The sequence below is a fragment of the Chrysemys picta genome, chromosome 3 (assembly GCF_011386835.1).
Source record: "Chrysemys picta bellii isolate R12L10 chromosome 3, ASM1138683v2, whole genome shotgun sequence".
NCBI classification, from domain to species: Eukaryota; Metazoa; Chordata; order Testudines; family Emydidae; genus Chrysemys; species Chrysemys picta.
In genome coordinates this window covers 146,643,218-146,664,134 of record NC_088793.1, presented here as the reverse complement: position 1 = coordinate 146,664,134, position 20,917 = coordinate 146,643,218, and the positions used below count along the sequence as shown (strand labels likewise).

General features: G+C 47.6%; 2 protein-coding genes across 6 annotated transcripts in view; one reads left to right on the top strand and one right to left on the bottom strand.

Moving 5' to 3' along the window:
* ABCC10 (ATP binding cassette subfamily C member 10) overlaps positions 1 to 16,517 on the bottom strand; it is a 28,896-nt gene extending 12,379 nt beyond the window's left edge. The window contains exons 1-7 of one of the 5 annotated variants that reach the window (XM_065589223.1): positions 16,384 to 16,517; positions 7,098 to 7,294; positions 3,171 to 4,551; positions 1,900 to 2,127; positions 1,379 to 1,535; positions 333 to 472; positions 156 to 235 (exon numbers count right to left, since the gene is read on the bottom strand). In XM_065589223.1, the coding sequence (XP_065445295.1) occupies positions 156 to 235; positions 333 to 472; positions 1,379 to 1,535; positions 1,900 to 2,127; positions 3,171 to 4,551; positions 7,098 to 7,258 (2,147 nt within the window). In that variant the 5' untranslated portion in view covers positions 7,259 to 7,294; positions 16,384 to 16,517. The other 4 variants (XM_005296281.5, XM_065589222.1, XM_042848440.2 and 1 more) reach the window with 4 other exon arrangements.
* A 2,101-nt stretch (positions 16,518 to 18,618) lies between these two features.
* ZNF318 (zinc finger protein 318) overlaps positions 18,619 to 20,917 on the top strand; it is a 36,154-nt gene continuing 33,855 nt past the window's right edge. Inside the window, exon 1 of the mRNA XM_008174476.4 lies at positions 18,619 to 19,232. Coding sequence (XP_008172698.3) covers positions 19,101 to 19,232 — 132 coding nt within the window. The 5' untranslated portion in view covers positions 18,619 to 19,100. The remainder of the gene's footprint in view (positions 19,233 to 20,917) is intronic.

The window sequence follows — 20,917 nt, the reverse complement described above, 5'->3', positions numbered from 1 at the left end:
AGCCGGGTAGGGGAGAGAGGCAGAAAAGGAAAAGAGAAGAAATAACATGGAGAGAGTGTGCCTGGCAAATGGGTCTTCTAGCCCATGGAAAATCCCCTGTAGCAGAGATGCTGGGAGGTGGGACAAGGGGAGAGAGGTGTCTTTTGGCTATTTACCTGTTGAGTTCTCCAGTGATTGCTGCAAGCAGAGAGCTCTTCCCACAGCCAACCTTCCCAACAACTCCCACCAGCGCCCCCTGCAGAGGGAAACAAGCAGCAGCAGATTTCTTGCATTAACACTTGGCCCTTCTGGTGATTGCTCCCTCTTCCTTATTCCCTGCACCCCCCACTCACCTTTGCCACTGCCAGGTCCTGAATGAAGATCTGCAGAGTCCCTCCAGACAGGTGCTGCCTGGTGCTCTCCTCCCTGGCCGGTGACCAGGAGAAGGTGGAGTGATGCATTTCCAGTGCAGAGGATGGGTCTGTGGGGCCATCTGGCAAAAGAAAAGCAGCACAGCCACCGCATTAAGCCTCAAGGGTCAGAAAGTGCAGTGGAGATACTAAGCTGGGCTCAGCCTCTCCTGCAGTATGTTTCCGAGAGAAGACGGCCCAGACAATCTCAGATGCTGGTAGCACCATCAGCTCCACTCCCAAACACAGTAGACAAGAATAAGACACAGCTCTGACACACACACCCCAGCTGTACAAGGCCACTGTGTGACACTGAGACACTTCCCTGTTGTAACCTCACCTTAAAATCCTTCCTTCTTTCTCTCTTCCACCTGTCTCTGAATCCCTGTAGGAAACAAGTGGAGACCCAGAGACTCCCATGGAGTCATTCCAAGAACAAACTGGACTCCCTATGTCTGAAGGTGGAAGGAACAGCAGGGAGCTGGCAACAGGGATGGGGGGAAGAAGGGAAATATGGTAGAGGGGAGTGCAGAGGTTCCATCCAGTCTGCCAACCGAAGCCAACAGGGCTGATGGCTTCAGGGTCAAGGGAGATTTTGGAGAAATGAGCAAGCATCCTTTGCTTTGGGAATATACAAAGGCAGGAATCAACAGGCATAGGCATAGTCTGTTTGGTGCTGGTGGAGAGTAATGCTATTGCCCTGTCCTCTACTGGGGACATTTCCACAGGTCCACGGTGTGCGCTCACCTCAGACTGACTGAATGGAGCACAGCTCACTGCTCAGCACCCTAGGGAGTTCAGAGGAGGTGGAGCAGTCACCTAGCTGCACTAGGGCCAGTGAGCCCGTTTCCTATAGACTTGTGCCCTGTGCACCTCAAGCACCTTCTGTGTTCAGACTTCTCCGTTCTCTTCCCACCCCACACATGGAAATTCCACCCAAAAGCCTACAGCATCCATTCCTGCTTGTGTCCCATCGCCTGTCTCCATACCAGTGGTGTAATAAGCATGCAGGTCCTGGTCAGAGAGCTCAAGGAAACGCTGGATGCGATCCAGGGACACTTTGGCATCCAAGATTCCATTCAACACCCAAGGGAAGTTATTGAGGGGAAGAATCAGCATCCCAACAAGCGCCAAGGCTGTAAATACCTGTGCCAGAGAGGGAGACAATAAAGAATTGGGGGGTAGTGACCCTTTGGCACCCCCCCCCCCCACAGAAGAGTTTCACAGATTAGAGACCATCATGGGGAGGGGGAAGACAGAATGGACAGATGTCCTTGCATCTGTGGGAAAGTCATGGCTCACAGAAGGGTACTGAGCTCTATTCTCAGGATGGCTACAGCTGCACTCAGCATGATGGGCTGAGCTCTGTCCCCTGAGGAGATTCCAGAGGAATGCAACCTCGTGCGGGAGAGGTGCCCCACTGTCATTCTGCTTAGGATGGTTCTGAAAACTCTCTTCCCAACTCACACATCAGAGCAATGGGGTTGCACAGGTCTCCCTTGTCATTCACCTTGGTGGCAGTGAGTTGGTGCCCCAGCAGGACATAGGTGATGAAGATGACAATGGAGACGACTACTGGCAGTGCTGCCCACAGGTACACGCACACAGCATCCAGGTACTTGATGGTTCGCAGCTTCTGCAGCTCCTTGGCTCGGCAGGCATTTATCCGGGCACCAAAGTGCCGCTCCCAGGTGTAAAACTTGATCACTCGCATGCCACACAGGAACTCTGTCATTAGCTGTGGGCAGAGAGGCAAGCAGAACAGAAGAGTCTCAGAGCCATATCAGACTAGACGCTAGCCACACAGATCTGACAGAGAGGGGACAAATGATGGAAAAACAAGGGGCCAGGACTGGGATATGTCTACATGTGACAGTGGCAGCAGTCAGAAGTTCTGACCCCTCTTCCCTGATGCTACGCCCTCCTGTTTGAGCTCTGTGGTGTTCAGTAAAAAACTAAACACTCAGTATTTAATGTCTGAGCAAAACAACTGGCTTCCCACAGATTCATCCGCAGAACAGTCCTGACTTATCTAGAGAAGACCACCATGCATACTGGGGAAAATATACAATTAGATATAACTTCCTTCAGGAACATATTGCAAAATCCTACAGATTTGCCATGCATATGGGAGTGAGACTTAAATTTCTATGCTTCCAAAATATGGGTTGAGAATTGCAAAAAGGATTGGAGGGGCTGGAGAGAGCTCTGTCACCATTGTAGATGCTAAGTTAAAACATTACCATAAAATCCTATCACACTGGAGCCCAGGACACTTTGATAGTAATCCCAAGAGGGAAGAGACAGTGCTGGAGATGCTCACATGGCAGAAGCGAGAAAGTGGATGACACCGACTCTGAGCGTGCCAAATCAGAAAGACACAAAACCACCATACAAAGGTGGATGCATGCACTTCGAACCAGCAGTGGGCAGGGGTCCCAGGATTAAAAGGCATCAGCGGGAAGATGTGACGGGAGTGTCTCAAGGGAACAGACCATAAATTTCACAGTAACTGCTACTCACAGAACAGGGATCTATTGGAGAGACTGGACATACCAGGGCAGCAATGGAACACCTCTGAATGATATTATAGAACAACTTCCCTCTAGGTGGCATCACAATGACATTGCTTTGCACTGCACCCCTCAGGTATCTCACCTTTCTGCACTCCCATCAGGATTTTCAAGGTCCCAGCTCATTAAATGGGTTCCACAATACATAGCCAAAGTTCTAAGAATGATCAGGAAGAAAATGCAGCAATGAACCCAAAGGCTGCCTCACCTTAACTCGTGTGTCTTTGTGCTTCAGCATCTCCTTGTTGTTCTCCATGATACGGTTTGCTATGACCTTGTTGACAGGCACAAGCAGCAGGGCCAGGGCCAGGCCTCCCAGGAAGGCCACCCCCACCTGCTGGTAGAGGAGGTAGAGGGTGATGGCAAACTGGAAAGGGAGACTCCACACCTCATGGAAGCTGACGCAGAAGTTGACCAGCCGATCGGTGTCTGTGCTCATGAAGTTGACAATCTCGCCCATGGTGAAGCCAGCCAGACTGCTGCCACTAACCCGCAGGGCCTTGCGATATATGGCAGAGATGACTGCCGCACGCACCGTCAGCATCACCTTGTTCACCTCATAGCTGAACTGGTTCCGCAAAAGAGCACCCAGGAAGGAGCCAGCAAAGAGGCCGAGGGCATACAGGACCCCATGGCTCAGAGGCTCCTGGTGCGACTCCATGAAGCTAACCAGCAGGTTCAGGAGCAGGGGACCTGAGAAGCCCAACAGGCTGCCAGCCAGTTTGAGGAGCCCTAGGGAGTAGTAGCGGAGCCCAAAGGCTGCATGCAGCACTGAGAGGAGTTGCACAGCCTTCTGGGCATCACAGGGGCTCCCTGAAGATGGGGAGGCATCTCCATTCCCATCACTTTTGGTGACAATTGGGCTAGTGGAAGACATTGTGTCTTCCTCCTCTTGGCTGAGAGCTGCCTTTTCCTGCCAGCAGGAGTAGAAATGGTCATGGACCCTGGTAGCCTGGAGCCGTCGAGGTAGTAGATAGACGTCCTGTGGCCGATTCAGCATCCACTGATAGCCACGTTTCATAAGAGGGTTCATCCAAGCATAAGAGAAGCGCGAGAGCCAGCTTTCACCATCCTCTGCCACTCCCTGCCAGTTAGGCGCTGGGATCCCTGACTCTGTGATGAGAGGTTCACGCTGCCAGGAGTCATTGATGGAGCAAAAAACTTGCCTGCTGGCAACAGGAGTAATATACCCAATCACGTAGATAAGTAGAGAGGCCAACTGCAGGCAGAGGATGGAGAGTCTGAAGATGTGAGCAGCATGGAGGTGGGGCCAGGCCACCCCATTCTGGCAGTACCATACCAGTGTGATGATAAGGGCAGGGACAGGGAAGAGGGCTAGGAGCACCATGGCTGCAGGGCCACGGGAGGAGCCGTACGTGGACCTGTAAAGCGTGAGGAGTGCCAGGCTATGAGTGAGCCATGCCAGCAGGGCAATGCCACTTGCCAGCACTACCAGATACAAGGTACCCAACTCCTGCTGAGTGATGGCTGCTGAGATTATATCAAGGATGGGGAGGCCAGTGAGTACGAAGGAGGCAGCAATTCTGCATTTCCAGCCAGGTCTGTGGGAAGCCCCTGGGACAGGAGATCTAGTGGAGAGAAAACTGGTGAAAGCTTCAGAGTGGAGCCAGCTACCATTCCATCACCTGTGACTCACTCCTCCCCTTCCTCCCTCTTCTCTTCCCACCACTACCCAGTCACCCCTAGTTCTCACTCATATAGAGGATGACAGGCTGTATGTCCCATTCAGAGCTTTTTAGGAAGATAAAAATTGCCACACTCGATCAGATCATGTGTCAATATACTCTGGTATCTTGTCTCTGACAGTGGCCAATAGCACATACCTCAAAGAAAGATGCAAGAAACCCCACAGTTGACAATTATGGAATAACCTTCCCATGAGGAAATTTCTTCCTAACCTGTGATACTTGGTGGTTGAATTAGGTCCTGAACCAGGACGGTTTAAATCCCTGCTAAAAATATATTTTTATCCTCTCTAATATAACTCTGGATGTTCACATTCTTCACGAATGTCTGATTCTTTTTTGATTCCCCCTAAACTTTTGACCTCAGTGATGTCTTGTGGCAAAGAGTTCCACTGGCTAATTACCCAATGCATAACAATTTCCTTATCGGTAATATATATTTGGCCTTTCAATTTCATTGACCATTCTCTTGTTTGTGAATTATGAGAATGAGTAATTAGGAAACCCTAATATAATTTCTGTACACCATTTGTTACTTTGTATATTCTCTCAATGCCACCTTGTATTTATATCCTCTCTAACCTAAATAATTTCAATCTCTTTTCATACAGAAGGTTTTTTAGGTCTCTAATCATTCTGATCACTAGTCTCTGAACTCCCTCTATTTCTACTAAATCTTTTTTGAGATATAGCGACCCCAGCTATATACAGTACTTCCAGGTGAGGAAACTGATTAGTGTAATGGCATTATAATATTTTTCTCTACTCAATCCCTTATACAGAACTAAGAATGTGTTTGTTTAACTATCTGTCACTGCAAATTGAGCAGATGTTTTCACTGAGCTGTCCACGATGATGAACAGGTCTTTCTTGAGAGGTTACAGTTAATTTAGAACCCAGCAGCATGTAGGACTTTTCTTGTTTTAAAAAATAATACCACCATAAGGGGCTGGAGGGAGTGAGTTACAGAGAATATATGTGCTTGGCTAAGAAATGATTCAGGAGGGACATGATAACCACCTACAATTATGAAAGGAGCATGAGGAATTGTTTAGGGTGGTACCTAAGGTATAACTACTAGGAGGAAGGAGAAAAGAAGTACAACTGGTTTAGCTATGGTGCATAATGTAATAAAACATAAACACAGGATAAATATAACTTTTTCAAAAGGGAATATGTCAGCTGAATATCAGGAAATATAGGGACAATTAGGGTTGGGCATCATCTCCCCAAGGGAAACGGTGGAGTCTCCATTGGTTGGAATATCTGAAACTGAGCTGGACAAAACCCTGGGGAATAAACTATAGGCTAGATTCTACACTGGTCCTGGGGGATAGGGATGGACTAAACCAGGGATCTCAAACTCAAATCACCACGAGGGCCCCATGAGGACTAGTACATTGGCCTGAGGCCCACATCGCTGAAACCTTTTCATACAACAATACAAAAGTATAGTCAAAAATGAAAAAAATGAAGAGTAAAATAGTATGCTATTAAAAGTCAATGTATTAACTTTTTAAAAACTGTAATGCGAAGCGGGGTTTTAATAAAATATTAACACCTGTAACTATTCCTTATGTGGTCAGTAACCAGGGGTCTCAAACACGCGGCCCGCGGGCCATTTCCTGCGGCCCGCCATAGGCACCGACTCTCTCCTGCACTGTGTAACCCTTTCCACACACCCCCGGTCACAGTGCAAAGTTGAGAGGAAAACTGAGGGTCACCTTGGAATTATAAAAATGTTACAGAAAATTTCCAGTTGGTCACAGACACTGTCCAGTATCCCAGTGGAGAGAGCCCTGGGCAATGGGGGAGGGGGTAACCTCTGGGTGCTCAGCACCCCTAACAGAGAGACCCCTGGAGATGGGGGATAGTGCCCGGCGCCCCTAACTAACAGTCTATCACAGGGGTCTCAAACACGTGGCCCCGCCCCGTACCCCGCCTCTTCTCACCCCTTCCCCAAAGTCCCCGCCCCAACTCTGCCCCCCCCCGCCCCTATTCCAACCCCTTCCCCAAATCCCCACCTCTTCTCTGCCGCCTCCCCTGAGCACACAGCTTCCCCACTCCTCCCCACTCCCTCCTGGCGGTGGGAAGCGCTGGGAGGTAGGCGGAGGAGCGGGGACGCGGAGCACTGGTGCGGGGGGAAGAGGGGAGCCTGGCTGCCTGCGAAGTCAGCGCCTATGGTGGGCTGCAGGACTAACTCGGCCTGCGGGCCACGTGTTTGAGACCCCTGGACTAAACAGGACCTAATAGTGCTTTTCTCTCTGCATATGCTCCAGCACGACTCCCAAAAGGGAGTAAACACAAGACTGTGAATGTTTCCTGCAGGCAGCTGCCACATAGCACAGAGAGAAATGATTTCCACCATTCAGGAGCCTTTTCCCACATTCTTCATTACAATGAAGAGGAGACACAGATGGCTACTGTACCTTGGAGTGCCGAGGTAGCAAGCGCTTACTAATGCAAGGATCACGTGAGGGACAACATTCAAAATCAGCTGGTTAAAGCAGTGACCAACACTACCATGGACCCACACAGGAAGCGGGTCTTCAGGACTGGTACCACACAGATCAGCCAGGATCTCTTCCATCTTCTCTTAGGAGCCAAGTATAACAGCCAGGAGCTCCTAGGGAAGAAAATAGGAAAAAGAATGAGTTAGGCGTACAACTAAATCAAACAACTTGAGACAGGAAAGGAAGATTCCTCCTTTATTAATAATAAACTCCTTGCCACATTGCAGGTCCCTTGTTATGAGGATCTCAAACAATTTTACAAACATTTATTACACTTTACTGTCTTCCCCTTACCCCCGTGAAGTAGGTAAGCCATACACGGGATTAACTTGAACCATGACTATAGCCAGATGAAATTTTTCATGTGAAACTTTTTTTTGCTGAAAATTGTAGATTCAGCTTGATGGAAATCTAGGGAGGTGGTGGAATCTCCATTCTTAGAGGTTTTTAAGGCCCGGCTTGACAAAGCCCTGGCTGGGATGATTTAGTTGGGGTTGGTCTTGCTTTGAGCAGGGGGTTGGACTAGATGATCTCCTGAGGTCCCTTCCAATCCTAAACTTCTATGATTCTTTGAAATAGCTAATGAATTTGTGTCAAATTGTTTTGGTTGAAATCCTCCCCCCACCCCGCCAAATCCACAAAAGATCAAAACATTGTTTTGACATTTTTGAAATGAAACATTTTGATGTTTCAATTCAAAACAACATTTTGTTTCTAAATTTACTTCAATTTTATAAAAAATAAAAAATATTGAAAACAAAACATTTTGTTTGACCCAAAATGACATTTTTTCCCAACTTTTTGGTTCACTAAAAATTAGATTTTTTTGTTTTTGTTTTGGGTCAACCCACAACAATTCCCTCTCCCCACGATTTTTTGGAACGGCCAATGAACTGAAAAGTCAGTTATTTGTACAACTCTCCCAATGACCACTATGTGTCTCTGGAGTGGAAAACAGCAGTTCTTTAACAGTGCAAACCAATATCATGCAATTATTTAGAACAGGAAGCAGAAGAGAATCCTATTCCAATTGAAACTGCCAAGGGAATTTAAAGATTACCTACAAAGGAAAAAAAGATTCAACTTGTGCTCATTTTTTGCCTCTTAATGATATGTACAGGGGCCTGGAAATGTTTTGTTATGAAAAGGGTTCTTTTACATTAGCAATTCAGGTCCTGTCCATCATGATACAGTTGACAACTGGAGAACTAGTGAAACATGACAACATGACATTACAACAGTTAAAACAGTGAAAGCTGCAGTAATTGAGAGAGAAAGGGCGTTTTAATCACTGTTTTCAACATTGGGTTTTTGTTTTTGTTAGCGCCTATTTAAAAAGGTATGGATTGGATGAATGGACTGTAAGGTGGATAGAAAGCTGTCGAGATTGTCAGTATCAACGGGTAGTGATCAACGGCTCGATGTCTAGTTGGCAGCCAATATCAAGTGGAGTGCCCCAGGGGTCGGTCCTGGGGCCAGTTTTGTTCCACATCTTTATTAATTATCTGGATCAGAGGTAGGCAAACTTTTTGGCCCGAGGGCCACATCGGGGTTTCGAAACTGTATGCAGGGCCGAGTAAGGAAGGCTGTGCCTCCCCAAACAGCCTGGCCCCTGCCCCCTATCCTCCCCCTCCCACTTCCCACCCCCTGACTGCCCCCTCAGAACCTCCGCCCCATCCAACCCCCCCTGCTCCTTGTCCCCAACCACCCTATCCTGGGACCCTCCGGCCCTATTCAACCCCCCCATCTCCCTGTCCCCTGACTGCCCCAACCCCTATCCACACCTCCGTCCCCTAACAGGCCCCCGGGACTCCCACGCCTATCCAACCCCTGCGATCCCCATCCCCTCACCACCGCCCTCAGAACCTCCACCCCATCCAACCGCCCCCTGCTCCCTGACTGCCCCCCAGGACCCACTGCCCCTTATTCAATCGCCCTGCTCCCTGGCCTCTTACCAGGACTGGCGGATGCGCCCCCAGCTGCAGCCAGCCATGCCGCTGCGCTGCCTGGCAGGATCTTGCAGCCTCGCCCACAGCCCTGGCGGCGCGGCAAGCTGAGGCTGCATGGGAGGGGGGACAGCAGGGGAGGGGCTGGGGGTTAGCCTCCTCGGCTGGGAGCTCAGGGGCCAGGCAGGATGGTCCTATGGGCTGTAGTTTGCCCACCTCTGATCTGGATAATAGGATGGATTGCACCCTCAGCAAGTTCGTAGATGACACTAAGATGGGAGGAGAGGTAGAGATGCTGGAAGGTAGGGATAGGGTCCAGAGTGACTTAGACAAATTGAAGGATTGGGCCAAAAGAAATCTGATGAGTTTCAACAAGGATAAGTGCAGAGTCCTGCACTTAGGATGCAAAAATCCCATGCACCGCTACAGGCTGGGGACTGACTGGCTAAGCAGCAGTTCTGCAGAAAAGGACCTGGGGATTACAGTGGATGAGAAGCTGGATATGAGTCAGAAGTGTGCCCTTGTTGCCAAGAAGGCTAACGGGAGAGCTCTCTCCTGTTGGTATAGAGCATCTTCACTACATGTACTGCCAGCTGTGCCACTGCAGTGCTGTAAGTTTAGACATGCCCGTAATGTACCTGAAGATATGTCTGCACTACAAGCGCTGCAGTGGCAAAACAAGTGCTGCAGTAGTGTAAACACCTGCTATAGCGACAAAAGGAGTTCTTCCATTGTTGTAGTAAATTTGCCCCCTCGAGAGGCAGCAATTAGGTCGACAGAAGATTTCTTCCAGCAACCTAGTGGTGTCCACACCAGAACTTAGGCTGTCTTAACAACATCTCTCGGGGGTGTGAATTTTTCACACCTTTGAGGGACATAAGACATCCACACTGGGCCAAACCATTGGTCCATCTAGCCCAGCATCCTATCTTCTGACACTTGCCAGTGCCAGATGCTTCAGAGGGAATAAAAAGAACAGAGCAATTATTGAGTGATCCATCCCCTGTTGTCCAGTCCCACTTTCTGGCAGTCAGAAGTTTAGGGACAACTGGAGCATAGGGTTACATACCTGACCATTGGCTAATAGTCACTGGTGGATCTAATCCAGTTACACTTTTGGCCTTCACAACATCCCCTGGCAATGAGTTCCATGGGTTGACAGTGCTGTGTGAAGAAGTACTTCCTTATGTTTGTTTTAAACCTGCTGCCTGTTAATTCCATCGGGAGACCCCTGGTTCTTGTGGTATGTGAAGGGATAAATAACACTTCCTTATTCTCTCTCTTCACACCATTTAGGACTTTATAGACCTCTATCTTATCCCCTCTCTTAGTCATCTCTTTCCTAAACTGAATAGCCCCAGTCTTTTTTAAATCTCTTCTCCTATGGAAGTTGTTCCATAACCCTGGTAATTTTTGTTACTCCTTTCTGTACCTAGAAGTACCTAGGTCAATCTAAATTTTACATGTAGATCAAGCCTTAGTATAAAAATATTGCTCAGGCATGCAGGAGTGAAATCAGGAAGGCCAAATCACACTTGGAGTTGCAGTTAGCAAGAGATGTTAAGAGTAACAAGAAGGGTTTCTTCAGGTATGTTAGCAACAAGAAGAAAATCAAGGAAAGTGTGGGCCCCTTACTGAATGAGGGAGGCAACCTAGTGACCGAGGATGTGGAAAAAGCTAATGTACTCAATGATTTTTTTGCCTCTGTTTTCACGAACAAGGTCAGCTCCCAGATTGCTGCACTGGGCAGTACAGCATGGGGAGAAGGTGACCAACCCTCTGTGGAGAAAGAAGTGGTTCGGGACTATTTAGAAAAACTGGACGTGCACAAGTCCATGGGGCCGGATGCACTGCATCCGAGGGTGCTAAAGGAGTTGGCGGGTGAGATTGCAGAGCCATTAGCCATTATTTTTGAAAACTCATGGCGATCAGGGGAGGTCCCAGATGACTGGAAAAAGGCTAATGTAGTGCCCATCTTTAAAAAAGGGAAGAAGGAGGATCCGGGGAACTACAAGCCAGTCAGCCTCACCTCAGTTCCTGGAAAAATCATGGAGCAGGTCCTCAAGGAATCAATTATGAAACATTTAGAGGAGAGGAAAGTGATCAGGAACAGTCAGCATGGATTCACGAAGGGGAAGTCGTGCCTGACTAACCTAATTGCCTTCTATGATGAGATAACTGGCTCTGTGGATGAGGGGAAAGCAGTGGATGTGTTATTCCTTGACTTTAGCAAAGCTTTTGATACGGTCTCCCACAGTATTCTTGCCGCCAAGTTAAAGAAGTATGGGCTGGATGAATGGACTGTAAGGTGGATAGAAAGCTGGCTAGATCATCAGGCTCAACGGGTAGTGATCAATGGCTCCATGTCTAGTTGGCAGCCGATTTCAAGCAGAGTGCCCCAAGGGTCGGTCCTGGGGCCGGTTTTGTTTAATATCTTTATTAATGATCTGGAGGATGGTGTGGACTGCACTCTCAGCAAGTTTGCAGATGACACTAAACTAGGAGGCGTGGTAGATATACTAGAGGGTAGATACAGAGGGACCTAGACAAATTAGACGATTGGGCCAAAAAAAAACCTGATGAGGTTCAACAAGGACAAGTGCAGAGTCCTGCACTTAGGACGGAAGAATCCCATGCACTGCTACAGACTAGGGACCGAATGGCTAGGTAGCAGTTCTGCAGAAAAGGACCTAGGGGTCACAGTGGACGAGAAGCTGGATATGAGTCAACAGTGTGCTCTTGCTGCCAAGAAGGCTAACGGCATTTTGGGCTGTATAAGTAGGGGCATTGCCAGCAGATCGAGGAACGTGATCATTCCCCTTTATTCGACATTGGTGAGGCCTCATCTGGAATACTGTGTCCAGTTTTGGGCCCCACACTACAAGAAGGATGTGGAAAAATTGGAAAGAGTCCAACGGAGGGCAACAAAAATGATTAGGGGTTTGGAGCACATGACTTGTGAGGAGAGGCTGAGGGAACTGGGATTGTTTAGTCTCCAGAAGTTAAGAATGAGGGGGGATTTGATAGCAGCCTTCAACTACCTGAAGGGGGGTTCCAAAGAGGATGGAGCTCAGCTGTTCTCAGTGGTGGCAAATGACAGAACAAGGAGCAATGGTCTCAAGTTGCAGTGGGGGAGGTCCAGGTTGGATATTAGGAAAAACTATTTCACTAGGAGGGTGGTGAAACACTGGAATGCATTACCTAGGGAGGTGGTGGAGTCTCCTTCCTTGGAGGTTTTTAAGGCCCGGCTTGACAAAGCCCTGGCTGGGATGATTTAGTTGGGAATTGGTCCTGCTTTGAGCAGGGGGTTGGACTAGATGACCTCTTGAGGTCCCTTCCAACCCTGATATTCTGTGATTCTAAGCCTTCCATTTCTGAGGTTAAAAAAAAATAAGCAAAGCCTTCCCCCACCTCACCCCCTATTTTTATTGTAAAAAAAGGTTAAACACTCTTTCAGGCCTCTTTCTCCATCATAAAGCAGCAAAGAAAAAAAAGGCACAAAGCCCCCTTTCTACAAAGAGCCTCAGCAGGTCACAAACTTGTTTCCTTGGATGGGTGATGGAAGGGGGCCAAAATAATTTTCCAAAGCTGGATTTAGAAAAACATTTGGTCTCAGCAAGTCTCAAACCTAATTCCCATCACTTTGGGTACAACCCTGTGACTGGGCCTGAAAGGGGAGAAAATGTAATTTACTAGGGCGGGGAGGGAGTTTTCCGGCTCCAAAAAAATGGTCCCATCCTGCCTGGGGCCGGGCAGAGGAAAGCTGGTATGGATGGAGCATCCAACAAATAAATCCCGGGAAGGGGGGAGGTAGCAGGGTGTCTTCTTTCAGCGCAGCCCTCGCTGTTTGAATGAGAGACACGTTCATTTGGAAGCGAAAAGTCCCTTCGATCGAACCAGACACCGGCCCCGTGTCCTGCCCTCGCACCTTCCGCCCTTGTTCGGTCTCTCCCCAAACCCCGCCCGGTCCCGCGGGGCCGGGGGTCGGCCGGGCTCCACCTTCCCTGTCGCACGGGCTGTTTGGGGCGGAGCGCCCGGGGCGGATGTGGCCAAGGCAGCGGGCCCAGCCCGGCTCTGGGAGCGGCCAAGGGTGACCCAGGGCCCAGGGCCCAGCGCCTTCCGGCCCCGACTGAGCCTCACACAGCCGCCCGGCCCGGTGCCCGCAGAGGGGAGGGTCCCCCGGCCCACCCGCCAGGGGCAGGCAGTGAGGACCGCCCACGACACCCGTCAGGGCCTCGGGTGACGTCATTGGCTGCCTCCCCCTGAGCGGGCGGCCTTTGACCCCTGCCCCCGCGGTACCTGAGCGCGTCCCCGTCTCCGCTTCTTCGCTGGGCTCGCGAGGACGAGCCCGCACCCATTTCCTCGTGGCCGCGCTCCCTGCCGCCAAGAGGCTGCACTGCTGCCGAGCCGGCCTGGCGACGGCGAGCCAAGAAGGACAAACCCGGGGCTTGGCGCTGTCCCGCGGCGGGCCTGGGCTCAGCGTCAATCCCAAGCCGCTCCGGTGCCAGCCGTGCTTTACTCGGCACGGAGCGCGCCTACCCCGGGCTGGGCGGTGACTCCGCCAGGAAACGGCCTGAAGGGTCCCAGTGAGAAGTTGTGACGGGGCTAGGGTGACCAGATGTCCCGATTTTATAGGGACAGTCCCGATTATTGGGTCTTTTTCTTATACAGGCTCCTATTACCTCCGACCCCGTCCCGATTTTTCACGTTTGCTGTCTGGTCACCCTAGACGGGGCCGGCCCGAGGGGCCTCTGGGCTGAGCGAGCGGCAGCCCCAGAGCGGAGCGGGCAGGAGGGGAAAGCGCCTGTCCATGGGCTCTGCACAGGGGAATATTGGACACCCCCCTTCCCTCCCCATCTTTCCCCATCGCCGAGGGTGGGCAGGTGAACAGGGCCCAGGCAGGGGCCGATCACTGATCGTACAGCGGGGCTTGTCCCTGCTAGCAGCCTGTGGGTGACCTTTTAAACCCCGTGTTTTTGTTAGCCCCTGTTTAAAGGATAGAAGAGAGAAGGTCTAAATTGTTATGGGCAGGAGGGGAGAGGGTTAATGGTCATTTTAGAATTAGTCCTTTTTGAGACCAGGATGAACCTCAGCCCCGGCCCTGCAGTGAGATGGGTGCAAGCAGACCCCTGTGCTGGTGCAGAGACCTCTGGAGTTTAGATGGTCTTTGTGCAGGTGTAAGGGTCCACCTGCAGGGATCTGATTTCCCAATGGGTACCATAGCCAAGGGTGCCATTCAGCATTGCAAAGTAATAGCATATGTTATTCATCAGTTAAGTAAATCTATGCCTGCTACCATAAAGTTGATGGAGAGACACTACAGAGACAGCCAAATCAATAAGGCAAATAATAAACAATATAAATTAGAGAGTAATAGAATTTGGGACTCTTGTCACACAGAGCAGTAACCCCAAGGAATATACAATTTGCAGATGACACTACAATGGAAGAGTTGCAAACACTAGGTTAGAGAAATATAAAACAACAGGGGGAACAAAGATAAAAGAGAGGTAGAAAATATTTAAATAAATTGAGTTTTAAAACATGCAGCTAGTACATCTGGGGAAGGGTAACACATGGGAAGGAGAAACCTGGAAAGTAGGAATGGCTGAAAGAGATGTATTGGTGACTGAACAACAAATTAGACATGGCCTTGCAAAGTGACATAGCAACTAAGCAGGTCAATGTAATTTTGGGCTGCATACAGAGTGTCGTATCCTGGAGTAGAGAGTTCACAATCTCGCTCTAATTAGCTCCATTGCAACTGCTCCTGGAATAATGTGTGCCATTTTGGGTACCTCATTACCAGAAAGATGACAAATTGGAGGGAGATCAGAGAAGTGCAACAAAACACATTGTGGGCCGAATTTTGAGGAAAGAGTAAAATATGGGCAGCTTAATGAATCTGAATTATTTAAATATGTGCCTAACTAGTACACTGAGTACATATATAAATGCTATGCAGCCTTCCTTCCCCCTCCACCCCCCAGAAAAAATGCCTAGGAATCAGACCAGTGTCCAGGAACAACAATAATTTTTCCCAAATCCCATTAGTTCCCTCACAGGTTTCCCAGACATCCCTCCTGCTCCCCTCATCTTGGTTCTCAACATCTGTCTCTACAGGGTCATGTTCATACACAGTCACCTGTTGTCAGATTTGTAGATTTTAAGGCCAGAAGAGACCATAAGGATAATCTAGTATAACTAGGCCAGATAATTTATATCAATCACCACTATATTGAGCCCAGGGCTTAAATTCTCAGAAATTATTTCCTGGAGCCCCGCATATCTCCCCACCCGCATTCAGGGCTCCGGACTTCAGCTGTAGGGTGGGGTTCTTGGGGCTTTAGCCCTGCTGAGGGGGGCACTGGGGCTTGGGGCTTCTTCCCTGTGGGATGCGTTGGGGCTCAGGGCTTCAGCCCTGCGGGAGTCGCCAGGGGCTCAGGGCTTCTGCCCTTTGGGAGGCGCCCCAGGGCTTGGGGCTTCTGCACCATGGGGAAAGCCAGGGCTCAGGCTTTCAGCCCTGCAGGAGGTGCTAGAGCTCCTGCAGGTTTGAAAATATTTATTGGAGCTCCACTCCAGATGATTACGGCTGAATTTAAGCCCTGACTGAGTCCAATCACTTGTATTTGACTAAAGCATGTATAATGTGAGGCAAGCAGCATCATGAAATACCAGACATAACTTTGAACTACAAAGACACAGGCCATCAGCAGATGAGCTAAAGGGGCAGTTGCATGCACATACAACCCATCTATTACAGAATGATAGGTGGGTGTAAGGTCACCCCCACAGTATGAGAACTCTGGCTGATGGAGAAGAAGGGAACTGTAGTTTGCAGTACTGAAGCTATGAGTACACTGCTTTGCCAAGGTCTCTCTGACCCGTGACTCTGTCAGAGTTATCTTCAGGGCCAGACAGGCTACCCCTTCCAATTCTGTATGAAGTGGTAATTCTATCATCAGACACAAGCAATTCCTTGTAGATAGCAAGTGTCTTTCCAACTCCCAGCCAGTACAGACACACACAGTGAAGAGTCCTCTGTGCTTTTGAGAATGAGTCTCAATGTTATCAGTGGGGTGCTGAGGAAACAAAAGGCCAGCAGCATTCCTGTCTGGGAAAACAAAACAATCAGACTGAGGGAGTGTGAGATAGAAGAGGCAGAAGTAAAAGCTGTGAGTCTAAAGCACCTTTTCATTAGACTCCTTGAAAGAGAGAGAGGGAGAGAAAGGAGAGTCGAAGCAGCTGGCACTCACCAACAGTCTTTTGCAGTCTTTAGGGGGATGGGGAATGACTGAAGCCCCAGGATGGATACTGAGTGCCCCCAGATAGTCTGTGCTCACTGCCAAGACTCCTACTTGAGCCCATTTGGTATTTGGACTCCTTTCACTTTGCACTTTGTTCCTCTCTTATCTTGTTTTTGCCATGCTGTGCAAGATGAGAAGAAACTGTGTATAGGATCAAGGTTTCTCTATTAAGTTCCCATTAGGTACTCCTGCTCTCCCCTTCTCCACAAGACATAGTACCTCTTACCCACCATTGGCGTCTTGGGCTATTCTCTTCACATCAGAACACTGGCTTTCAGCTGGAGTTACTGGTAGATTGAGTGAACTGGGGTCCTGCCATTCCTCAGACAGAGGGACCCAAAGGGCATGAATACTGTACTGTAAATAGGGACAAAAGGAAAGAACTGGCTCTGTGTAGGCTATGACTGTGAGCCTCTATTACGCTCACTAGCCCTCTATCAATGTTAAGTATTATCACTAAGGGGCAAGAAAAAGATTTATTTGCTATTCCATTTTGGTCTGCCTGGTTGCATAAAGCAATTATTGGTATATTTATATGTTTGTCCCATTCTTCTGCCCATGTATCCTGGCTCCTCCCGGTCCTAAATGTAACACTTACCTGCATGTAGTAGTCAGAAGGTAGCTTTATCATGCATGTATTGCCAGCCATTGATTCTCTACACAGTGTGTGTGTGTTTGGTGGGTTCTTTCTTGCCTCTACCATACTGTTTACAAGGCTATGAAGAAAGATTATGTTGACTTTAATAAGTAGGCCAGCTTCCATGTAGAAGACATGACAATGGGATTTCTGCTGTTGATTTATGTGCTCTCTCGTCAAGGTAGGTACAACTGAGGAAATGTTGGGATACAAAAGGTATCTCAAGCACACAAATATGAAACATCCGAGCTTGGATCTGCTAATGAATAAAACATTACAGCTCTTCACTGTGCTGAAATCTTACTTAAGTTAAAATGCAGAAACTTCTCATAGCTTTATAAGGCACCAAGAGAAGGTCTTAGATATCCAGAACAAGTATGCCTTTATGTTCCTCAAACTACTCTCCCCAGATTTTTTCAACCAGACCTTATAGCATCTGTTGGCTCCTTCTACTGCCCCTGTTGTGCCCTTCATTCTACCTACTCTTTTCTCCTGACCTCTCCTTTTGGACCTGCTTTCTCGGGAGCAAACAAGAAACAGTTTTCAGGGACCACTGATCCTTCTTTATTCCAGACAGTTTTGTCTACCCACTCACATGATTATATATATAGTATATATATAAACTAACAAAGCAAACCAGGAAAAGAACCAACAAAACACCAGAGTCCAACATAACTGATCTGAACTTATTGGTGTCCCAACTCTGTACCCTCTGAAGTCAATGGCAAAACTCACATCGACTTAAGTGGGAGCAGGGTTTTCCATCTTCTTGTAATATTATCATGGCTTGTTTTCCTTTTCTGTTATGTTTCTGTCTGATTTAGGCTCTGAGCAACTTGGAGCAGGGGCTTGTGCCATATTCACCTATAAAAAGCCATGCACACCATTTATAAATAACACACCCTACATTTATCATAGAATCCTAATACTAGAAATGGAGTAAAAATTAGGACTAGTCCCCCCCGCAGGGCCTAGCGCAAGGTTGTTCCCAACCGTCTATTCTCCAGGACTTTGACCAATCAAGATTAAAATGTCCCAAATGATGAAGCTTCTCCTATTTTCATTGAGAATTTATTTTTGGACTGATTACATAGTGCCCACAGCAGGGCTTGTGCACTGGGAGGTGACAGAGGGGTTTTATGCCCATCTCACCTCCCTCCCAAACACAGGTAGATATTGAATTCAAACAGGAGGAGGCAGACCCAGACAAGGCTCAAACCCAGGAATATCAGCGTTTTCACCATCATCCACAAATACTCTTAAAATAACTATTTGGCCGCAGTTTTGTTCTCCCAGCTGAGGCTTTGCTATCAGTTGAACTGTCCTAGAATTCTGTGATGTCACAAGTGGGGGAGGTTTGAACATTCCCTTGCTGGCTCAGTCTGGAATATTTTCTTGACCTGTTTACTTCTGGATCTGAAGACACAGAATGTACATTTCTCTCTGTTCTCCATGGAAAAAAATAATGCCAAATTCTGGAGACAAGGGATAACCTCCAACACACCTCATATGGATGAATGCACACACAGCTGTAAACACGCAACTCTGCCTAGGAAGAAAGAAAAGAAATCACATTTGCTTTTATTAACATTCCAGGGATTAGAGATACTGGGGTCTGCTGTGTGCTGGTCTCTTGTCTTTTCTCAGTCTTATGAAGGTAGAACAAATTTAAAAATAAAGATATTACATGTTTCCTAGTCTTTATGCTTGTCACTTAACAGCTTCTCAGCCAAACCCTATTCCTGATACCTGTTCTTATTTACTTTTTTAAATTCTCTCTAACTTCTGTTAGCTAATTCCCTTTCATGTTACTCTCTCCCCTCCTCTTTCCTAAAAGTGCTTTCTTCTGCCACTTTCTCCCTTCCGTTTCTTCGTTCAAGCCTTCTTGTATCCAGCCCTGGGCATCTGCTTACCGGCTGGGAGAAATAAGAGTGAAAAGACCCCTTATTTCCAAACACTTCCATCTACATCTGATTGGTTAAAATCTCTTTCTTCAAACATCAGCTAGTTGGAAGTTCCTCAGCCCAAAATGAGCCTCAGGGTTGCAAAGGACAGTTTCAAGTCCCAACTATTAGCACAGAAGACTGAGTGGCTGCCTCTTTGTCCTGTGAAAGCCTGGAGCATCAATGATGGAACTTTTTCAAAAACCTCTGCAAAGCAGGTAAGGACCTTGCTTGAGGATTTCAATCACATGACAAATTAGGGTCTCATCCTGTGAAGTGCTGAGCATCCACATTTTGCTCTGCACCCGGAAGGATTGAACCCTTATGGCCTTATTTTTAGAACTGCTGAGCACCCACAATCCCATTGAAGTTAAAGGGTGTTCAGCGCCTTTGGAAAAAGGGTCAGTAGTGTGTGTTCTAGAGATGGAAATATAGTGAAGTACAGAATGAGTTTCTTAATTGAAAATGTAAAGAGCTGACCAGTAAGATAATAGGACACTATAATATTAGATTGTAATGCTTCTTTAAGACGATTTTTTTTACTCTAGACTATTTCAGACCCATGTAAGCTCTACTATCTGCATCCTTTTTATTTGCCTTTGAGCAGTTCTGTCATCTCGTTGTACTTAAAGTACTGCATGGGATCTTTTCAGGGGGAATAAGGCAGAACGCCACATTTATTAGTAATACATGTATTAATTAACATTGTATCATATGCATATAATATATTACAGACACACACAAGCACACTCTTGTTGTTGTTACCAATTAGTTGCTCCCTTTAACTTCACTGGCCAGGTGAGTTAGATGGGGGAGGGGGTGGAGCCGGGCTTCTGCTGATCCAGATCGATGTTCCCCATGTTGACAAGACAAGACCCGGGGTCCTCTGCAAGACACCTCACATTTATAGCAGCTTCCCTCTCATGCAAATCTACACCAGATTCAAAATCTGTGTCTGTGTCCATTGGTTCTTTGTGCTGCTTTCTTCTGGGTATTGTCCCAATGCTGGAAAGAGGATGTTTCCAAAAGAAGGTGCTTGCTTCTAACCCCCAAGGCTCTCAGTATGTCTGCTTTTCTTTAGTGAGCCCACTTGACACGTTTTATTGTCCTTGGGTTTGGCTCCCAGCCCCTCTCCAACTGTTGCAGCTGTCTGGAGGTGCTGCCTTCCATGCCTTCCTCATTCACACCTCATTCATTCGACAGGACAATTGATTAAGGGAGTTGGTGGGGGGGAGACCTTATTCTACTGCTAGCAAAAATAAATTTTTCTTCTACTTTAACTATCCTTAAGGGCTATAACATTATACCAAGGGCAATGCAAAGTTTCTACATGAGGCTTTGATACAAAGTTTCCATATACCAAGGCTCATCAATACAAGGTTATATGAAGAGGCACAATGTAAAGTTATATGAAAATTATCAGAGATTTATCTACAATCTGATCAGAAAAAGAGGTTTTTATCTTTATTATTATTTTTCATTTGTATTTGTGTAACATATTATTTATTATTTTTATTATCATTATCTTGAGCAGCCCATGGATCGGGACACCATTATGCAAGGTATTGTATACACACAGAACAAAAACATAATAGCAATGGCACCTGGATAGCTTCTGCTTCCAGGTGCCACTTACTACAATATAGGAAATCACCAGGACCTGCTCTTCTGTTCTCGAGGAACAGAGTGAGAAAACATTTTGGTGTTCTGGGTTTCTATGTAGCATTTATATGCCACAGTAATGAATGTTATTTAAAAGCCGGAGAGAGAAAGCTTTCCTAAGAGAGATGGTTGCTTTAATGTGACCATCTTAAGAGTAAAATGACTACAGGAAAAAGGAAACAAATTTGTTTTTTTTAAACCAAAGATTCAGGGCTAGTCTGAGGAAAGCAAGGGGATGGAA